At 37.7% G+C, this 20,702-nt stretch overlaps 4 protein-coding genes across 6 annotated transcripts; 3 read left to right on the top strand and 1 right to left on the bottom strand.

Annotated features, from left to right (window-relative positions):
* The first annotated feature begins 2,429 nt into the window (after positions 1-2,429).
* Positions 2,430-7,961, top strand: LOC112293214 (7-dehydrocholesterol reductase). 3 transcript variants are annotated; one of them, XM_024542399.3, is made up of 12 exons: positions 2,432-3,982; positions 4,470-4,692; positions 4,835-4,890; positions 5,131-5,233; positions 5,408-5,473; positions 5,598-5,711; positions 5,830-5,956; positions 6,178-6,278; positions 6,454-6,579; positions 6,796-6,857; positions 6,978-7,059; positions 7,170-7,961. In XM_024542399.3, the coding sequence occupies exons 1-12, from the start codon at positions 3,759-3,761 to the stop codon at positions 7,317-7,319; spliced, it is 1,434 nt and encodes a 477-aa protein (XP_024398167.1). In that variant the 5' UTR covers positions 2,432-3,758; the 3' UTR covers positions 7,320-7,961. The 3 variants fall into 3 exon arrangements, with proteins under 3 accessions (XP_024398168.1, XP_024398167.1, XP_024398170.1); XM_024542402.3 differs by lacking the exon at positions 2,432-3,982 and adding an exon at positions 3,997-4,206; XM_024542400.3 differs by lacking the exon at positions 6,454-6,579 and having other exon boundaries at positions 2,430-3,982.
* Positions 7,962-8,829: 868 nt separating this feature from the next.
* LOC112293036 (desiccation-related protein PCC13-62) lies at positions 8,830-10,130 on the top strand. Its single transcript, XM_073539436.1, has 5 exons — positions 8,830-8,877; positions 9,023-9,207; positions 9,372-9,606; positions 9,768-9,809; positions 9,921-10,130. The coding sequence occupies exons 1-5, from the start codon at positions 8,830-8,832 to the stop codon at positions 10,128-10,130; spliced, it is 720 nt and encodes a 239-aa protein (XP_073395537.1).
* A 1,464-nt stretch (positions 10,131-11,594) lies between these two features.
* LOC112293751 (succinate dehydrogenase assembly factor 2, mitochondrial) lies at positions 11,595-14,048 on the bottom strand. Its single transcript, XM_024543553.3, has 5 exons — positions 13,753-14,048; positions 13,086-13,184; positions 12,639-12,765; positions 12,270-12,338; positions 11,595-11,972 (listed from the first exon to the last, which is right to left on the bottom strand). The coding sequence occupies exons 1-5, from the start codon at positions 13,878-13,880 to the stop codon at positions 11,829-11,831; spliced, it is 567 nt and encodes a 188-aa protein (XP_024399321.1). The 5' UTR covers positions 13,881-14,048; the 3' UTR covers positions 11,595-11,828.
* Positions 14,049-14,121: 73 nt separating this feature from the next.
* On the top strand, positions 14,122-18,382 carry LOC112293750 (calmodulin-lysine N-methyltransferase). Its single transcript, XM_024543552.3, has 9 exons — positions 14,122-14,253; positions 14,518-14,742; positions 14,899-15,042; positions 15,949-16,135; positions 16,372-16,451; positions 16,674-16,734; positions 16,852-16,967; positions 17,306-17,438; positions 17,751-18,382. The coding sequence occupies exons 2-9, from the start codon at positions 14,643-14,645 to the stop codon at positions 18,070-18,072; spliced, it is 1,143 nt and encodes a 380-aa protein (XP_024399320.1). The 5' UTR covers positions 14,122-14,253; positions 14,518-14,642; the 3' UTR covers positions 18,073-18,382.
* Positions 18,383-20,702: the final 2,320 nt, after the last annotated feature.

Below are 20,702 nucleotides of genomic sequence, written 5' to 3'. Positions count from 1 at the left end.
ACTCACATGTTGTGCCTCAAGATTTGATTTTAATCTTAGTTCACAACCAATCTTCTCTAAGTATCAATTCTTGATTTTTTAAGATAACTTTTGCTGCAAACTATTCTAAAATTCTTTCTTAAAATATACATATTATTTATTTTTTTAATCTATTTTTTTATTTATAGTTGTATAATATAAATAGAATTTTTTTTTACAAAGACATAATATTAACATTAAAATGTTTTCTACTTTTCTATCTTATATCCATATATTTATCATATTTTTTAATTAAGATCTTCTATAATAGAATTCATATTTTTATCTTTTAATATATATATATATATATATATATATAGCTTAGAAATAAAAAATATTATTTTAGATATCTATTATAAGAAATAACTTTAATTCCATGTAGACAATAAAGTATGGTTATTTCATTATAATATTATAATTAGTCATCACGTGATAAGTTGGATTATTATAGATTTGAACCATTTCCTATTTATCAATAAATTAATCTAGTCATTTATTGATTATACCTATTAAAATTTATGAAGATCCATTCCATGTTCCATGTATTCTTTTTTGAGCCATATAAAATAGTAGATATACCAAGAAGAAGTCAAATGCCATCTTTTCCAATAGAAATAAATAATAATCAAGAGTTTGAAGTCAAAGAAGACTTAGACTCAAGGCAAAGCCAAAATATGTTGGAATATCTTATATATTAGTGTGGATATAATATTAATGAACATGCGTAAAAGCTAATTAAAAATCTTAGAAATGTAGCCAAGAAGGTTGATGATTTTTTTTAATAATATCTATTAAAAGTATAGCAATTCTTTGCTACATAAGAAACAATAAAGATTTAATAAAGATTACATATTATCTTTTATCTTTGTTAGTTTTTTCTATATTTATAGTACTAAAGGAAAAAAATAAAATAAAATAAAATAAAATAACAAATTCAACTTAGAGGCTATTCTTTGCTAAATTAGATAGTATATATGGAAGCAAAAGTGAAATCTTCTTCACTTTTTATAATGCCTTTTTTATTCTTAGTCTTGCTTCAAGAGTTTCTAGTCTTTTTATCTTTAGCAATAACCATTATTGTTTTAATATTATATTATTTTTTAATATACATCTATTCTCTTAAATTATACAAGAGTGTATTGAAATATTTATTGTTTATGATTCACACCTTTGAGAATAATATAAAATATCTTTTTTATTTTTTATCATAGATAAAATTAATCAATCATGTTAAATCAAATCATTATATTAAATACACTAATATCAAAAAATCTTTGCTGATGTTTATGATTTATATAATCTATTTATCTATTAAGTAGAAATTAAAGTATGACATATATCTTAAGTATCTTTAATAAATTATGATTATTTTTAAATCTATAAAGAAGTAAAGAATAGATTTTTTTAATAATTTTTTAAATAGAAGATTAAATATTTTTATAATTATGTAATTTTTTAGAAATTTTTAAAACATTCTAAAAATCTTGAGATGTTATTATTTCTTCTTTTAAACCTTTAAAGTATTTTATATTCTTCTAAAACCTCCTATAATTATCTAGAAGATTCTAATAGCCTTTAATAATCTTCTAAATAAATTTATATTCTTTCATATCTTTATTTTTTTTCTAAATTTTTTAAATTTTTTTAAAATTTATAGAATGTTTGGTTATTTTTATGTATATGATGATATATTTTACGACCTAAATTTACTAAATTGTTATCTTTTATGTAATCATTGTTTTAAATAATTTTACTACTTTATATTATTTTTAAATTTTAAGTCATAATATATAATTGATGTACCAAAATAATCTTTTATCAACATCACTTATAAATAATTAGACCATGAGGTATTTATTATTTTTATTTGTGCAAAATTTTCTTAATAACGTAATACACTAAAGTTATTAGTAAAAAGACCCTTGCTATAACAACTTTTTCTTATGAACTCATTAAATTCAAATATATATTTTTAGAATTAGAATAAAATTAAAAAATCGATACTTTAAAATAAGACACAATAAAAATATTATATTCATATTTGCTTGAATCTCTACACCAAATCATAATAATGTCTATTTTGTACGTCACCTCAAATTTTCCATTCATAATCCACTTAATTATCTTGATCACAACCACCCCTTTTTGTGACCTCAACATCTTACTAATGTTGTCAAAGAATGATATATATATATATATATAGGTATAGTTATAGTTAGTGATTAATTAGAATATATTGCAAGGCAAACTTGAAATGCCCCATGGGAACACGGTGCACTCAATCTTGGCCCCCTCAGCCGTCCAATGAGAAAAAAACTGGACTCCCTCCTCCTCCCCCCCCCCCCCCCCCCAAAAAAAACATACATACATACATTAAAACACACTCCCACCCCATTCCCACACATGTGATCTGTTGTGACTTGGCTGGTTGCTGCCACCTTGTCGCTTCCGAGCTCCAACCTCCACCGGATAGCAAGCTGATCACTCTTGCACTTACTAACTACCCAAGCTTCTCACCATTTCTGCTGGCTTGCTTCGTGATGATTCATTCCCCAGTAATCAAAGCGCGAGCTGCATTGAAGATCGGGAACAGCTGAGGACCGTCGTAACCGCACACTGTTCTTCACGGTTGTCCATTCCTTGATGCTGGTGGTGTTTTGAGACGTGGTTCCTGGGCTTGTGTGTTTGTTTTGTACTTTAACTTATGATTTGTTGGCCTTGCCCACTTGAATGAGAATTTGGTGCTTGTAGCAGCTGTGCTCTTGGAGGATTGTAATCAGGTGTCAATTCGGGTGGTCACAACCGAGCGTAAACGCGAATGTGGTTTATCTTGTCCGTGTTCATCATAAAGGTTATGTGAAGCGGAGTAGCAGGTACCAGTGAGAGAGATTTTGAGCGCGAATATGGGGTGGAAGCTGCAGATTGTGAGCGGTGATGGTGGAAATGGGCGTGGGGGTCACGAGAAGCGCTGGAATGTGGGGTTGTTCGGGGCACCAAGGGTGACCTAGCATCGTACATGGAGAGTGTACAACTGACAGCAGAGGGGAGGTCGGGGCTGGAGGGTGTTCGGGCGGTGGCATTTCTGAGGGCCCGCATGGCGTCATTCATGCATCTACACGTGTGGGGGGAGCTGTGATGGTGTGGGTTCTGGTTGGAAATGTGCGTGTATGAACAGAATAGGGGGTTTGCGAGGTCTACTTAGGCGAGTTTTTAGAGTGCCAAGGCAGGGTGTCACTCTTCGAAACAAGATCCAGAACGTCGTCATTGAAGAGGGCAGAGCAGCAGGAACTCGGTTATCAACCCCAGCGAGGCACTGCCGTCTTCCGCCATCGCTGGACTTCACGGGGTCGTCCCAGTAATCATCATGCTGGATGCATCATGTATCTGCTCGACGCTTGCATTCCGCCATCCCATGTTATGTGCACAAAATGTGAGGCAAAACGATGAAGTCACCACGGACAATTTGTGTAGGCGGAATATATGGCAGTTATGTGGCAGAAGTGCGTGTAGAATTGAGCAGAATGGTGAACCTTGAGGAGCACGACGGAAACTCCCAAAAGCATTACTACATCGTCTGCATAGCCTTTAAGAGCTGACGGCACCGTCAGAGATGCGGTTAAGGGGTTTTGTGAAACTGGCACGAGCATGGATACTGCCGAAGTTTCCCATCGACAAAGAAGGATGATCAGGTAGCGGGATCAGACTAGGTTGGAGTTCCGACGTAGAGTTGCAGACTCGATATGAAATCCGTGATGATTAAGCCGGTGAAGGCTAGGGGACGAGCTTTGGAGAGAACGCTCGAACCAAGAAGAAAGAGAACACAGTCCTCTAAAAGGTCAGGGAGCCGAAATCCGAAGCACCATGATCGCTTCGACCAGAGTTCGTATCTCAGTTCCTCGAAGGCGGTCAAGATAGTCTCCATGCTGGCGATGATGATATGTTCTCCATTCTTCATTGTTTTCATGCAAGTCCCTCTGCTACCCTCCTTGCCACTCTTTCGTAAGATGCTAAGACATCGATATGTATCAGCAGCGACCTTTGAATGACAGCGACCTTTGAAACAAAATACCTATTGATTTCTTTCATCGAGTATCTCATCGAGTTTGCTCTGATCCGTGACGCATCCGAAGAAGCCATAATCTTCTATCATCGCCTCTCGTTATCATTGTCGACATGAATTTAATTGAGGTTTGACAATAATGTCAATTCATATCCACAGTGCAGGCGCCTAGTGCAGCAGTGATCTTTACCACAGATTTAACTGTTAAAATTATCTGCACAAGCTTTTTATCTTTCAATTAAAAGCACTTTCCATTCCAATGGATTCTTAAGTAGCACATCATCAATTGTTTATACGAACTTGTGTCATTCTATCCGTCCAATAGGAGATTGACAAGCTTGTAACCGGGCGATATTTTGTGTGAAACTTATTGAAGTTTTTACGTGTGCAGGTGGTACACGATGGTGAGAGCGGATGGATCGGTTGAGAAAGCATGTAGGCATTTTTTCCAGTTTGGAATTCGTGGCATCAAGGATGTTTGGCCATTCCCCTCACAACGCGCTTGTAAGCTGGTTGGAGCTTTTGTTTTGTTTGAAGCTATTTTACAGGCCCTTTTACCAGGGGAGCGGGTCATGGGTCCTTCAACGCCTGTAGGAAATCGACCCCTTTACACGGTTTCTTCCTCTACCTCGAACTTTTTATTTCTTGTGAAGTCTTGATGGACTTGGGAAATGTTAGTGAACGAATCAATGTACAAAAAGAATATAAAAACGCTATTCTGAGCATATCAATCACCTTCTTCGTCCTTGGGTGCAGAGAAATGGAATTCCCTGCTTTCTGATCACTCTAGGTGTTTACTACCTTCTGTGGAGGTACATACTTATCTCCTAGCTAACCTTGCAGGCTTTTTAAATACAAACGATTTTGAAAAATTGGCTTTGATAAAAGTTTTGAATGTTGAGTATTTTGCATGAATTGATCCAGTGCTACTCTACAAATTTATGTTGTCGGCCGTACATTCATGAATGCTTTTCAATAGCATTGAATACACCTCCTTGATTGTCAATAACCTGCACTAGCAATGCTACCACTAACAATTAAATCTGGATCAGGGAGAGACTGTTCAATCCAGCCATGGTTTACGATATAATTGGAGAAATATACTCTGTGCTCATTTGTGCAACTTACATCACTACTACATTGCTCTATGTGAAAGTAAGTTTGGTTTTCTTGTCGTGAACTTAAGAAAACCAAAGCCATCAACTAACTCTTGCGAGTTATCTCTTGCTCAGAATTCAGTAACCTTGCATTAGTTTATTTTGTAACCTGTGGTTTTGATTGGGGAAACTAGGTTCATTATGTTCTGATAGCGTGCGTGGGATTTGACAGGGTCACATGGCACCTTGTTCCTCTGACTGGGGGTCATCTGGCAATGTCCTTGGGGATTTCTTTTGGGTAAGAGATACCTTAACTGATCCTCACAGCATCAATTGACTAAGTTTATTAACAGTTGTCTCGGATAAGCATTTTATTGGTAAATGATAAACGACTTATCAATGCATTCATCATGATTTCTTAGGGAATGGAGTTGTGCCCAAGATTATCAAGTGTATTTGACATCAAAGTTTTCATGAATTATCGCCTTGGAATAATGGGCTGGGCCATTCTTGTAATCAGCTTTGCTATCAAGCAAGTAAGTCCCCTACATTCCTTTTCTTTCCTCATGTCCCTAATCTTGCAAGTGGCTTGGGTTTTAAATTTGAGACTACATATTCATTACATTTATACCTTGATGCGTGCGTGTTGGCCAGTATGAAGTCCAAGGCAGAGTTTCAGACTCTCTAATGGTTAGTAGCTTACTCATGCTTATGTACATCGCGAAGTTTTTCTGGATGGAGGCAGCCTTCGGGTGTTCCATGGATATTGCTCATGATAGAGGTCCATGCTCTTCGCTATTCCATTTTCTATGTGAGAATAGTTCAGCAATTTAGTTTTTTATTTTCCCTCAGCAACTCAAAGGTTTGTTATATCTATCCGGCGTAATAGACAATTTGCGTAGAAGTTGGACTGCAATACTTCGGCTGAATCTAAACAAACTCTCAAAGTATTGTATAATATAGTTTCAACTTAGCTAACTGTTTTTGGGATGAGGGCTGCAGCTGGGTGGTTTATGACCTATACCTGTGTGACATGGATTCCTGTGGTGAATTCATCGGTCAACTTGTACTTGGTGACACATCCAATTCAGCTCGGCAGAAGGGTACTCATTTTTCACCTGACTTCAAACAAACAATTGTCACTACTTACGGTCCATAATCTTTAAGGAATATCAGCCGTAGCTTGACATCTCTCAAGCACGTGATACTCTATGAATCAAAACCAATTGAAATTCTAAAGAAATTGATGAATCAATGCCTAAAATAACTGGGTTGCAGATGGCATCGACAATATTTCTTCTTGGAATGCTTTGCATTTATGTAGTTTGGGACTGTGATCGACAACGCCAACTGTTCCGGAACTCTCATGGGAAATGCCAAATCTGGGGGAGGATTCCCACCAAGGTCAACTTGCTACTGATCCTTCATACACATCATGAGAACTTTCATGTAGTACCACTTGATGAATTTGATTATTTACTGAATGTTTTTGTATGCGTTTGGTTCCTCATTTCTCTCAACTCAATTCAATAGCTCATCATCATGAAATTGTTCTCGAGAGCTTTTCTTTTCCTGAAATCTCCACGAGGCGTTGACATTGTCAAGTCTTTGGATGTTCAGATTCAAGCTCGTCACCAAACAGAGCGGGGAGAGCGCAAGAGTCTGCTTCTTACTGCTGGCTGGTTTTCATCACAATCTTGTGTCTCACTACATTCAGTACCAGCACTCTCTTGTATTGATCCAGTTTTCAAGTAGATGACACTCTTTGCAACGTAGATGACATTCTCTTTTACAACTTATAGGTGGGGCCTTGCAAGGCATATCCATTATGCTCCAGAGATTGGTGCTGCCTTCTTTTGGACCCTACCAGCTCTCTTTAGACATGTAAGTGCACTTCAAATTTTGATTTGTAGTTAGCCGCTAACCGTAATGAGATGCTGGATCTACATTCCGATTGGACTCATCCTTTTATAACTGTATCTTCGGTGGTGCAGGCTATGCCTTACTTCTATGTAACTTTCTTGACGGCGCTGTTGATTGACCGAGCTAATCGGGACGACAAATATTGCAGAGTCAAGTACCACAAGCACTGGGAAGCCTACAGCAAGAAGGTGCGGTATAAAGTTGTTCCCAGAGTCTTTTGAGGAACACATTCATCGAAAGGGCTGATCAAAAGCCCTTCCATGTGCACCAAGGCTGTTGGCACACGTCAATACCTGAATGGTTGGCTGATGAATTTGATGTCGAGAGGAAAGGGTAGTGATGCTTGACATCATCAAATGTCAAAATATTCTACTTTTCTGTTAGGTGCTTTGAATCGGTTTGGACAGTAATAGGCGACATGAGAATAGTCTATGCACAGATTTCGATCTGACGTTGGAGAGAACGCCTGGTACCATTTAATTCGAACTTCACTCTCCAAGTGCTCTCACTTCAGGCATGATTGGTGGCTGCTTCAGCAGATATGTACGTGATGATCAATTAAGGTCGTCGATTACCCATCATGTGAATGTTACCGACTTAATCTATTCAAAGTTAGAGACGAAACTCAAGTTTTTGTAGTTTGTAACTTCTTGAGCAGGGATTCTTCGTGTACGCAGCAACAGTGGAGACGAGCAAGATTCAATAGTTTTTCCTGCTGTGCCTGGTTTGTTATTTTAAGAATTACGTAATGGATATTCTAGTAAAGTTGGACAAGAGTTTCTTATGCTTATCAGAGATTATTAGAGTTTGCACTAAGCCTTACGAGACCTGTAACTTAAGAAAAGGTACGAATATTTTTGGAATTTAGTCGACTGCAGCTGTTTGGGAACTCTCTTTTGTGCTGTGGAACCGACAATGACTATTATCCTCAAGATCGGGCAACAAATCTTTCCATTCTGTGCTGCTGCCCCCCGGCTCGTCCTGGTTGAATCTTTGATCTTTGTCAAACGCCCGGAATATTCATGATCTGATGCTTACATAACAGCTTGCATGAGGGACAGCTAGCTAGATAAATTTCTAGAGCAAATTAATGGCATTGATAAGACAGCTGAAATGATTTCTTATTTTCATAGAAATTTGTTATTTCAAAAGTAGTGCCTCTTTGGGAGGTGCTTTTGTCAGATTTTGCTCTGACGAGTATTGTTACAAAGACCCAAGATCATGTTCCATTATTTCGATATTGTATACGTTTCAGAAACACGTCAATTCTCAGCAACAGCCGCACATGGGGTAGTCTCGATGGATTCACCAAGCATACTGCGTGGAAATGTATGAAAGCCCCACTCCCATTCAACATTGATTGGCCTACGTCAACGAGGCAGTCGTAGTCCCCACCTGACTCATCTTGGACCAGGAGATATTAACAGACCTTCATAACAACACCACATAACCATCAATTGCAAAAGATTAAATTTTCTACGTAAAACTCTTAAATTGCAACCTAAGAAAGTATTCGTGAAATTAATGGGCTGTCCGTATTTATCCTCGGACAACGTCTTGTTATTATGGCTTGAAATTTTTTTTCCCGCACACTATCCGAACGCAATATGAATTATTGCAACTTTGTGATCAGCCTTAATCAGAAACCTACTTTGACAGTTAATAGCAACCCTAATCTCCTTGATCATCGTAATAGTGTATGCACGGAAAGATACATATACTATCAGAAGCATGCAGTTGAATGGTAACCTGCCAATAAGGAATCAATGCGTGCACAAGGTAAGTATTAAATTGGTAACATCGCTGCTTAAGGCAGAAATCTGAGGGCAATCTGCATCACTAGAAACGTGGCCTCACCTTATGGCAAGCCTGAATCTTGATTGAGCTTATAAATGAGCTTGCCTCGTCTCTCCCTGATGCAAAGGTTATCGTGAATTACCTGGAAGCGGACTTGTTTTTGTGGGGCTCATACGGCTATGGCTTGGACGTGATTGCTCCCGAACTTCCAGAGAGAGTTCTAGCTCCCCTAGGTGCACAGAAGGCCAACTTGGATCCATACATCAAGGATCTCTTTATGCAGTTTGGCCTGCAAGAAGTTAGACATGTCAGGTGCATCCCTCAGTTTCCTCAGCCCATGTAGAGCGGAGGCTGGCATTGAATAATTTTAAGCGGAATAACAATTTTATCATTTTAGAACACTTAATGCGTTAAAAATGTAATAACTTTGAAATAACTAGAATTCGAGAACGTTTTAACCACCCTCCGGCACGCAGGAAACTCAAAGGCGCAATCGGTGTAAAGTATTCATTTCCTCGCCCTCTCTTAAATTTAGACAAGTACAACTTTGCGATGATAATGGATCGGGCTATTGGAAGGAAATTGCATCCACCTTTAGATCCGTATTCCAACAGCATAAACTACCTGCTCTCTGCGTACGTCATCTCCTACCTTGGCATGACAACTTACACCGGTGGAAGTGCAGATGTCCTCGGCAGCACAGACAAACTGGTGAGCGAAATCCTGACCTCATCTAGAGAGAGTGTTAATTTTGCATTATGAATTCTTACTGAAAATCTAACTGAGGCCCACCTAATGTCGAGAAATCTGTTTGACATTATCTCTACGTGAATGTGTCCCATTGAATCTAAGAATGATCAGGATGTGTTCAGGTGTCGATATCGGTTACTGCAGTGGCAGTCCACGTTGTATACGTAGGTCTGACCACTTCACAAATAACTGGTCTGGCTTGTTTAATATGATGCACAAAACACAGTCCATCTATTATCGATAGAGACCGCTCAAGACGCGTGAAGAATGAGCAGGTTGTGCCTTACGGCATCACAGCGGCGGAATTCACTGCGGCCATCTCCAATCTGCGCAACACTCTGAGCCATGAGTTTGTCGACGAGGGCGTTGTCGTGCCAAAGCAATTAGGAGCCGAAGGGCAGATTACCGGCAACGTCATCGCGGGCGACGTAGATTCAGCAGCTATTTCCGCAACCCCAGCCAATTCTTCGCCACCGTCTACATGACCTGCGATTCATCCATTCCGGAAGGATTTTATCCTGAAGGGGGAAAGGAGTTAAGGCAGAAAGTTATATAAAAGAAGCTTGGCATTAATTTCCATTCTTCCATTCCCAAACATTGACAGTGCTACTGTAGATCTATTATCTTTACAATAATATGTGGTTTTCAAACCTGAATGCTTGCATGCAAATCTATGTGCTAGAATAATTGATACAACATTTCATTTTTGTAAGCACTTCTGAGAAGTGATTGAAATATGTTATGTGTTTGTTTTTTAGAGGTACAGTGCAAGTGCAAATATAAGTAGATGTGTTAACATCAGAACAAAATATTTATTTATACTTCTTGCTTTCTATTATATGAAACCGAAATTTTTATTGTTATGACATATGCTTTTAATTTAATTTTAAAAAATTATACTGTAGATTAATTGATTATGATTTGCAATTTTCTCATAGACTTTGATTTCTAGAAGAAAGTCATTGTAGACATTATAGAGTTGATGCATTCAAGCACTAGAACACATTTTTAAAAAATCTTCATTTTATAACCTTTCCCATTGTTATCTCATATAATAATTATTAACCAGTCATGCATATTCAAACTTATCATAGTTTTTCAGAAAGTTGGTGAATAAACAGAGCATTGCTTAGAACTGTTTGATAGGTGTCAAAATTAAACATCCAGATTTTGACTAACCAAATTTAAGACAAAAATGTATATTTGGAAACCTAGATTGCCATAATTCTTGGTTTGCATCAAATGTATCATTCATAGGTCTACAATTTATTATAAATGCATTTTTTATATATTTTTATTAAGTTCATTTATTAATATATATGTAATAGTCAAACTCTAAAGATTATACTTTTCATAAACCTCATTTATGATATTGGAATTAGTTAATTTAATGAAAAAAACTTTTCAATAATTGCATATAGTACTGAATATGGTTAGATATGAAATAACAAATCTAGTTGGTGGCAGATACAAAGACAATGACACGTGGTGTTAACAAATACCAACTAAAGATCAAATTATTAATTTTACATTAGTTTAAAGATTTAAGCTAATATTCTACAATTTTATAACAAATGAATAAAGTCTACATAAATTTAATTTATAGAACATAAGAAATAAAGACATTATTACCAATTGTTTTTGAGAATGTGCCATATTCTTAGTAGCTTATTTATAAAAGACCTAAAAACTACTTTAAAAGTAAAATCTTCAAATGATTTTTTAAATATGATGTAGTATAACTTGTATAGGCTTTAATTACATATTTTTAGAAAAATTTATTACAAAAGAGTGAAACCCAGGTCACAATGAAGACCTCAAAATACATCGCAGTGTATTATTTTTCAACATTAAGGAATAATTGTGCCTCATCAGCACATTGTTAGCAGCATAAATTATACAGTAATCAACATCTTCAAGCTTATAGGGCTTAAAATTGTATCAACTAATTCACAACAACATACAATTATGTATTTATCAACATTTTGTTGAACATGAAAAATGGAATTTACTTTGTTTCCAAATATGTGAATCACCGGGAAACAGAATTAACGACCTTCTACCTTCAAAAGTATGGCAGGCATATAAATGCTCCAAAGCACTCAACGTCTTATTTTCATGATATACTGTCAAACATGACTGAGAACCTCAGACGTAAACAAAGCCTCTGCTACTTCAAAATATCACTGATTCCCGGCCTGAGGACCTCCAATTTTGCGATTATCATCCCAACCTCGAACCCAGGGTTTTCCAGGTTGTGCCCTGGTTTGGGGAGAAGAATATGTGCTTAGATTTTCTGCGATTTGGCCCTTTATTGCAGCAAAAACCTACACACCATACAAAAGATGTTAAACCAGGTAGTCATCCATCGATGCTAAACATTTGTTGAAAATGGTTAGTCAAATATTAGTTGTAATAGAATGGTGTCTGCAACCGGCACAAAACATAGCCTTACTAACCATATGTGGATTTGTCCGTGCGCAGTGCCATAACCAATTTGAGAAGCCCTGACCAGCGTTTTGTTCATGAGCTCGACACTACAATATGGACAACTAAGCATGAAGCTCAAACAGAGCAGACATCAACATAGAAATGTCCCTGTTGTCAAGGTTAGTTTAACTCACCGAATTCTCGGCAAGTGCAGCGGGCACTTCTGCTTGTCCGGTAAGCCAGTTCCACAAATCCGGATTCTCCTGCAAAATTCACTTACAAGGATAAGAATACACGAGTGACGAACAACACGTCCCGATTCCAAATTACAAACAAAACACATAAAAGGCATTAAGCAGAAAGATATATAATCGTAAGCACCAAAATCGTCCTTATTCGTGTTGAGTATAAGATTCACATTTGAAAGCCTAAGACTCGACATGCCTACAATCAGCGACAGGGAAGATCCATAGAAAGGATGAATTCTGAAAGCTAAATCAGCCAGAGGATACATTGACTGCACTAATACGTGACTAGAAACATGTAACTTATCAGATCCTCACCCCCTCGAGCAAATCAACAAGTTCTTGTAACCGATTTTCGTCCAAATTGTTGATGTTGTCTTCTGCCCACTTTCCAAGTAGCAAGTCGAGCTCCAAATAGCCACGCTGCCGGCTCCTATACAATATTCTGCATGGGCAGCAAAAACATACAATCTGGTAAGATGGTTTTAGGCAGCAAGTCTTGTTATACATCACGAGAATATTAAACATTATGCACCTCTTTCGGATCACCTAGGGCTATATCGAATGAATTACACCAACCTCGGCCAAGTATAAGTTAATTTTGAATCTGAAGATAATAACTCAATAATGATGATGCAGAAAAAAGCATTTGGAAGACGAGAGCACAAGGAACGTAAAAAAGAGTGCTTATAGGGTAATTCAAGAAAACCAGTTTGCATTGTCTACTCGTAAACACTCGAAGTAAAAGATAGAGGAGTTCAAAACCTGTTTAAAACTCGTTTACGCTTATCTTCATCGTCCCCTCCTACACTGCTGTAGAATCGTGTAATTTTCGGATAATAGGCCGCACCCCACGGCTGTACTCTGGAATCAGCTACAATCAAACTTTTGAATAGAAATGTTTCGGAATATCATGCAATGGGAATATGTTAATCTATCCAATTTGCATGTGCTCGATCCCTTCCACAACAATTTCCGCAAAGTCGGCACACTGTTCTATGTAGGGGTAATTTTGAAACATCCCAGAGATGATTTGAAACTACAGTTCAACAAGTTTTGCATTTTAGCTACGCAACTTAGCACACCGAAGCTAAGTCTGTAATAATTTTCATTAACTAAAGAAATTAACCATCCTACAAAATTAAGCGCTGGTCAGCCACCTCCCCTCCTCGCACCGTGACGAAAGTGCACCAGCAACTATATCACTCCAAAACCAATGACGATCGCGTAGTAATTTTCATACAGGGGAATACGATAGAAGATTTCCCTGTAAGAAAAACACTACGCGATCCCATGAAGAAGGTCTCGGAATACACCGCACTGCGAGGTCAGAAAACCATATTTCTTCCAAAACACAAGCAGAAGTGAAAAGAAAAAAAAGAAAAAAGAAAAACACAAACTCTTGACTCCAAGAATTGGGTGGACGACGTACTCCCACGTAGACTTCGAAAGGACAAGATGCGGCAAGGAACTTGAGGTTGCGGGGACAATTAGAGCCCTACTTGAAGAAGCAGCCAGTGTACGCAATAAAGCCAACCGACTGAAGGCTCTTGACGCCATGATAACTGACCCCAGAAAACTATGTGGAAATAAAGCCCCTTCAAACCCAGGTGCGTAGAAAAGAATGCGAGAGAAGCGAGAGGAGGACGGTGAATTATTCGGTGAATGCGCTCCTCCCTGCTCATCTGCCAACACCAAAACCCAATTAGCCGAAACCCCCCACCTCGCCCTTCGTCTTTGTCGTCTTCTTCTTCTGGTTCCTCTCCTTTAAACTCTAGCCCTCGCCGCTTGTGACGTTCCCCTTGTTCCCGTTGGTTCCCTCTTATCTGAGAGCGGATTCCTTAACATGTCCACGAATCTGAAAAATCCACCTACACGTGAACTTGTGTTAGAACCTTTGCAGGTTGCGATTCACGGATTCTATTTCAAGTTGGTGCGTCTCGTTCCATCTGAAATTCCTTCTTATTCAATGCTAAGCTTAAAACATTCTACATTTCTATGCGGCATCATTCCACTGGAGTATAAAATTACACCCACACACACTCACAGTGTAACCTTTACCGTGAGCACCTTCAGTTTGTTCAGTTTTAGCACCAATTGTTGCTGAATGTAGAAAATAATACCTCAAAGTCTGGGAAGCTGTTAAAAGGACTTCCCGGAGGAAATGAATTGGAAATTTGACTAGCTCGATTTTCAGGTGGGGGCTATCTCACACAGACACCCAACTGGGGCGTATAATCTTCTCATCCAGCTTCATCCTCGACGAGTTTGGGATGTCCCCGTTGGAACTGGTGCCATGTAGACATTTTCCAAGTGCACAGAATGAGCAGGCACTTGCGGATCCGGACGGAGCGAGAGCTGCCCTCATGTTTATGGCAGTGGATCCTGCTGAGCAGACGAGCAGAATTTTGCAGAAGAGCAGGTTTGTTGACGACTCGGTTGCTGCGTTTGGAAGTTAGAAGACGTAGATCTCAGCGAGAGAGAGAGAGAGAGGGAGCGAGGGAGAGAGACAGAGATTATTGCTAGAGGAGGCAATATTCACACCAATCGCTCCGTTCCTGTCTACGTATTTTCGCAGACAGCAGCGAAGGGAAGCGGGAAAAGGTGATGGAGAGTACAGGGGAGGCATATCCGAAAGATATGAAGAAACTTTCTGATACTCCGACTGCATCCGCATTGCGATGGAGCTTACTAGGTCGCTTTATTTCATCCAGGAAACCAGGTGCGCCCTCCACTTGCCTCTTCCGCTCTCTCTTTCATATCAAGTTATGGAGTTTCAGATCCCCGATGCGGCAATGTGTCTACAGCGTGGGACTTCCTGTGAAATCAGTTATGCTCATTTTCGTGCGTGGTCTCCATTTCGTTGAGAATTTCTTTGTATAAGTTCATTGACGTTGATGTTCATATGCCTAGAGAGACACTAGAAACCTAAAAACAGATTTTTTTTGTGTCAAAAACGTGGTAATTTTTGTCACAAGTCTCGATTTTTCCACGTGTTGAGGATGTTTCGGCTTGAATGGCTCTATTATCACATGAGAAAATATTTAGGTTCCTAGTGAGAATGGATTTGGCGTCTTTGCGGTACTGGTTGCAAGCTGTGTCAATGCATTGATTCGCTCTTCTGGCTTTGATTTTGAGAGAACCTCTCATAATTAAAAGATTGATTTGGAAAATACTGTTTTATTCCCACTCGAAGTGTTGGATCCCTCTTTAAAACGAGTTTTTCTCTCCAACGATGGTGGAGGCTGTTGATTGCCATGGTTGACCTGTGAGCAACATGGGGTACGTCCCTGCAAGGATTTTGGAGGTTCTTAATGTCCAGTGGCTTATCTTTGAATCTTACAACTACGATCCATGAACTTGTGCATGCCCTGTCTCAGGTTTAGGGTTTAGCTGCCTTCGGTGATTTGTTTCCTAATGGAGGCAACAAGAACTGTAGAAATCTTTTAAGGATGGACTAATTGCTTTTGTACGCATGGAATACTCAAAAACCAAATGATCAATTAAAAGTTACTTTGAATTATCTTCTGAATTTTCAAAAAATAGATTGTGTTGAAGTGTGCTGTATGGTATGTGGAAAGGTTAAGGGGAGATAGATTCTCAGTTGTTAATTGCATGCAGCGAACAGTGCTAGAAGCTGAGAATGACTTGAACAAGGTTTCAAGGCGACCAGGGGGGCGCTTCAATGTCATCCAGTGTTCTCCCGTTCTTGAAGAGGCAACCACAGCGAATCCTGAGGAACAGACACAGAACAGAAGAGAAGTAGTAGCGCGATATACTCTCCCCTCAGATCCTAATGTCGTTCTAACCCTCCGGTATGGCACTAACCACGTCACTTCATTTGCACTAGTACTGTATGTGCAGAAAACTTGTGTAGCGTGGAAGACAATGAGAACCAGAGTGGGTGTTTGACCGATCATGTCTTTCACGACTGAGAAGCTCGGCTGTGATGCACCACTGCTTTAACACAGCCGAGCTTATGAACCACAAGTGACAGAAGTCCTGTAAGCTTCAGGGAATGTATTTGATTATGTTAAACATGTTCATACAGCCAGCGCAAGGATTCAGGAATTGATCTGAGCGATTTCATCAATTCGCAAAAGTATGACATTGACAGCACAGGCCTCGTCTGTAAGTAGTTGTGGTCCTAGACATTCTTCTTTCATTTACCTGCAATATTTCACAGTTTTAATAAAGTATTTTTCACTTATGAAACTAATATTTTGCACCATTGGCTCGCTGCCTACGTGAAAGAACATTCAAAGGAGTGGTTGCATCATAATGGAGTGGCGTCTTGGAATGACCTATTTTGATTCAGCAGAGGGTGTGACGTTAATATATTTTGTGGAACAGGCATGTGGCCAGCAGAAGAGATTATGACCTACTATTGCATTTCACGCCCAGAGCTTTTCAGGTATAGTATCGTTGCGGTCTTTCATAGTCACCACATCAGTATGCAGGGCTCAAGTTTTAGCAGTGGAAAATCTTTGTTGTAGTGTAACAAGTATCGATGCATAACTTCTTGGTGCAGGAATAAACGAGTTATTGAACTTGGGTCTGGTTATGGGTTGGCGGGTCTGGCAATTGCTGCATGTTCCGAGGCGTCAGAAGTACTTCTTACCGACGGAAATCCTCATGTTGTGGAATGTACGTCATCAACCTAAGGCTGGTGTTTTGGTTTTCTCGAATGAACACTCAAGCATCACGCGCTCACTTATTTTTGGATTATACATATCCAATTAATTCTTCTAGTTCTTTTACCCACGTTTTCCTAATAATCTCAAGTCCTCAACGGTCCAGTTTTTGCTGTCTCCACTTTTATCGTGCCTACAGATTCAAAACTTACAATTATGAGAGACGTTGGGAACAGTTACATAATTAGCCATTGTGTGTAGAACGTGCACTTGTTTTCTTGGTTGGATGCTTGAAGAATCACACGAGCGGGTTGACTTATGATCTAGTTTGTTCCACTGTTTCGGTTGCAGATATACAAAAGAATATTACAGCAAATAATGAGCTGTTTGGTGATACCAAAGTGCGCACTTGTACATTGCATTGGAGTCGACATCAAGCAGCAATGCCTGGGTTGAACTTCGACGTCGTCATCGCTGCAGACTGGTAAATCTTCCTCATCCAGCTGGAGAGCAATACATTCGTTCATAATTTGTATTCGTATTCACTCAATTTCAGGGTCATGTTCAGTTGGGTGCTCTCACGTGGCGCGAATTGACAGTTTCTTCAGTCAGCAAAACTCCAGCAATGACCTATTTTCCATCTGATATCTTACGAAGCTAGAAATCATCTTCCAATTCTAATGAAAGTTACACACAGACCACCCCCTTCCAATTCTAATGTAACTAGTCATGGTAAATGGAGAAGTGACATGTCTTATGTATAATCTTAATATCACATGTTGTGTTGCACTGGCAGTACATTTTTCAAGGATTTCCATTTGGACTTGGCATATTCAATCAAGAGCCTCCTCGGTACGGCTGACGGTTGTCAAGCGATTCTTTTTAACCCGAGAAGGGGTCACTCGTTGGATCGCTTTGTGCGAGCTGCTCAAAGTGTCGAACTTGATGTAGAAATTCAGGAGCACTATGACTCCCGTATATGGAATCTTCACGAAGGGTTCGTAAGGAATGAGCCAGGATCCGAATGGCCCAACTACGACGAAGATCATTGCTATCCGCTGCTGCTCTCCATAACCCATCAACAACTTAGAAGTGCGACACGAGCTCTGGATGATTAGATGCTACTTAACTGTAAAAATCTACCTGATTTTGGTGGTGGGTTTAGAGGTCTAGAGCTTCCCTAAATTAACATCATATAACAGTTATACTTCTTACCTTTGAATTGTATTTCGTCTCCATACCTGACACTAATGTCAGGTTGGTCTGCGAGGATGTTCCCCAGCTGAAAGCCTGATTTCCTAAGTTGCAAATACCTCTTTAATACTTAGTGTTTGCAGTGTCTTACTGTAGGAAAACGTGGCTTATTGAATCATGCAGCCCTTCATGTGGCAAATTCATAGTATCTAAATGCATTTCATTATAAGTGAATCTATGCAAATAGTGGACCCTCAGATGGAGGATTGTTGCAATGACAAAACATCCTCTCTTAAAGAAAATGAGAAGGAGTCATAGCTATATCACCACTCTTGCATGTGAGAACGTCATACTCTCCCATACAAATTGTGTAGAGGATCTGCAGCCCCATTACTGAACTATCTTATAGCAATCAATATGTTCATGAGTAGTTGGTATAAGAAGCAGTCATGAACAGCAACCCATGGTTGTTTGGGAGGCTTGGAAAGGATAATTTGTAGAGGGATTGTTCAAGTAACCAGGAGAAATGTTATGTGCTGGAACGGTCTGTGAATGCTGACGTGGACGTCAACAGCAATGCCAAATGTGTGGTAATTGAAAAGTGCTATTATTAATTTAGGATTGATAAGAAGGTTTGGAGGTCTGGAGCTTCCCTAAAAGTAGGCAGCCTGCTTACCAACCAACCAAGTGGGGTGGTTACAAACTAGAATTACGACTTTGGCCTAATGTTGCTCATTGAGGGGCAACAGTTACCAAAACTTACAACCTGTTAGAATGATTCTATACAAAATATCATTTGATAAGGTTCAATTTTTGAAATGTTTTCTTCTAAAATATCATTGTATTGAGTGATAAAATGTGTCCTACATACTCTGTAATCATTCCCACGACAAACAACACATATCACCACATTTAGCAGAACAAAACTTACAATCAAGCAATGTTGCATTGATTACAATATTAAATAAATGAAACAGAAAAAGTGGCTCACACCTTGGAGTTACTTGGGAATCGGACTCACATGGGCAGAAGAGATACAATGTAAGTGAGCGAAGTTGATTTTGTTGTTAAGACAAGATGGTAATCCTAGCTATTATCATAGACATCTGTTTATTAGTATGTTTACTTGGAATAAGTAGAATTAGATGTAAGTAAGTAAATAAATGTAGATTAAATTGATAATAACTTATTAGAAAGATTATTAGAAGTTTTATAAATGTGGATTTGACTCTAAGTATTTACAGGTGATTGATTTGACTCTTAGTATTCACAAGTGATTGATTGGTTGAACACATGTTGTATATATTAGCCATGTGGTGCACATGTCAAAAAAAAATCCTACAAGTTTGACATGTGTATTGCAAATTAGACACATGTTATATAGCCTCAAGAATATTGTTACATAGCTCCTTATTTAGATAATATATATGAGTGCAAGAATCACATATTTCTTACACTTATTAATGTTTTCCTTGCTATAGTATAATTTCAATATTTTTTAGTCTTCTTATTATTGGCAATAGTTATTCTCATCTCCTCTAAAACATACATTTATTTTTAAAAAAAAATTCTATCTCTCTTTGATGCACATCTTACTTTGTTTATTTTTTTTTTTTTCAATTTTTGTCATTAACAAGATATTCAAGTTTTGTAGAACCAATATTTTTGACTTTTTAGTTTTTATCCTATATTTATAAGAAAAAATATTTGATTCTATTCAAATAATTTGTCTTTAAATTTTAATGTTTGCAAGTATTGATTCGTATCAAAAGACATTTTTGTGAAAGAGAGTTTTTTTGAGCAATATTGAATTAATAGTAGTAATTTGATTCTTTTTTACTTAAAAAAATTATATAGAATCTTAAATATTATATTAAATCTTAGACCTTCTTTTATGATGTCTCTTACTAAAAAACAAAATTACACCTTATTAATTTAATCTTATTTATAAAGTAAAAACTCAATCTTCATTTCTTTTAAGCATAAGTTCTTTTCTTTTCTTTTCTTTTCTTAAAACCAGTTTGTATATTTTTTATATATTATTATATTAACTTCATATTTATTATATATATCCTAATAATTAATACTATTACTTATGTCTTTCTTTTAATTATGCTTTTCCTAAATGAAAACACAAAGTATACTATAAGTTGATTATGTCCTTCCAAATTACAACATTCTAAAGCTACTTACTTCCATCTTATACACTCCTTAAATCACTTAAAATCTTTTCAATTACACTAAACTTGCCTCTTCATCACTTGAATCTCAATGATCTTTTTTTTATTATTATTAGAAACACTCTAAGTACTTCAGCATGTTGGAACCACTATTATAGCAACTTCGATAATACTTTTATTTATGGCAATCTAATAAATGAGATTTTAAAATAATTTTTAAATAATTCATAAATAATAACTAATAATATGGCATTCCTAATAATTAATAATAATTAGAATATATGATCTAATATTAAATAAATTTCTATACATAGATTTAAAAAATTAATTTAATGATAATCTAGAGTTTATATTAAAGAACTTTAAACAACTCA

The sequence above is a fragment of the Physcomitrium patens genome, chromosome 16 (assembly GCF_059467195.1).
Source record: "Physcomitrium patens ecotype Gransden chromosome 16, ASM5946719v1, whole genome shotgun sequence".
Classification (NCBI taxonomy): Eukaryota; Viridiplantae; Streptophyta; class Bryopsida; order Funariales; family Funariaceae; genus Physcomitrium; species Physcomitrium patens.
The sequence above is the reverse complement of the archived record's forward strand: the minus strand, read 5'-3'. Positions and strand labels throughout refer to the sequence as shown.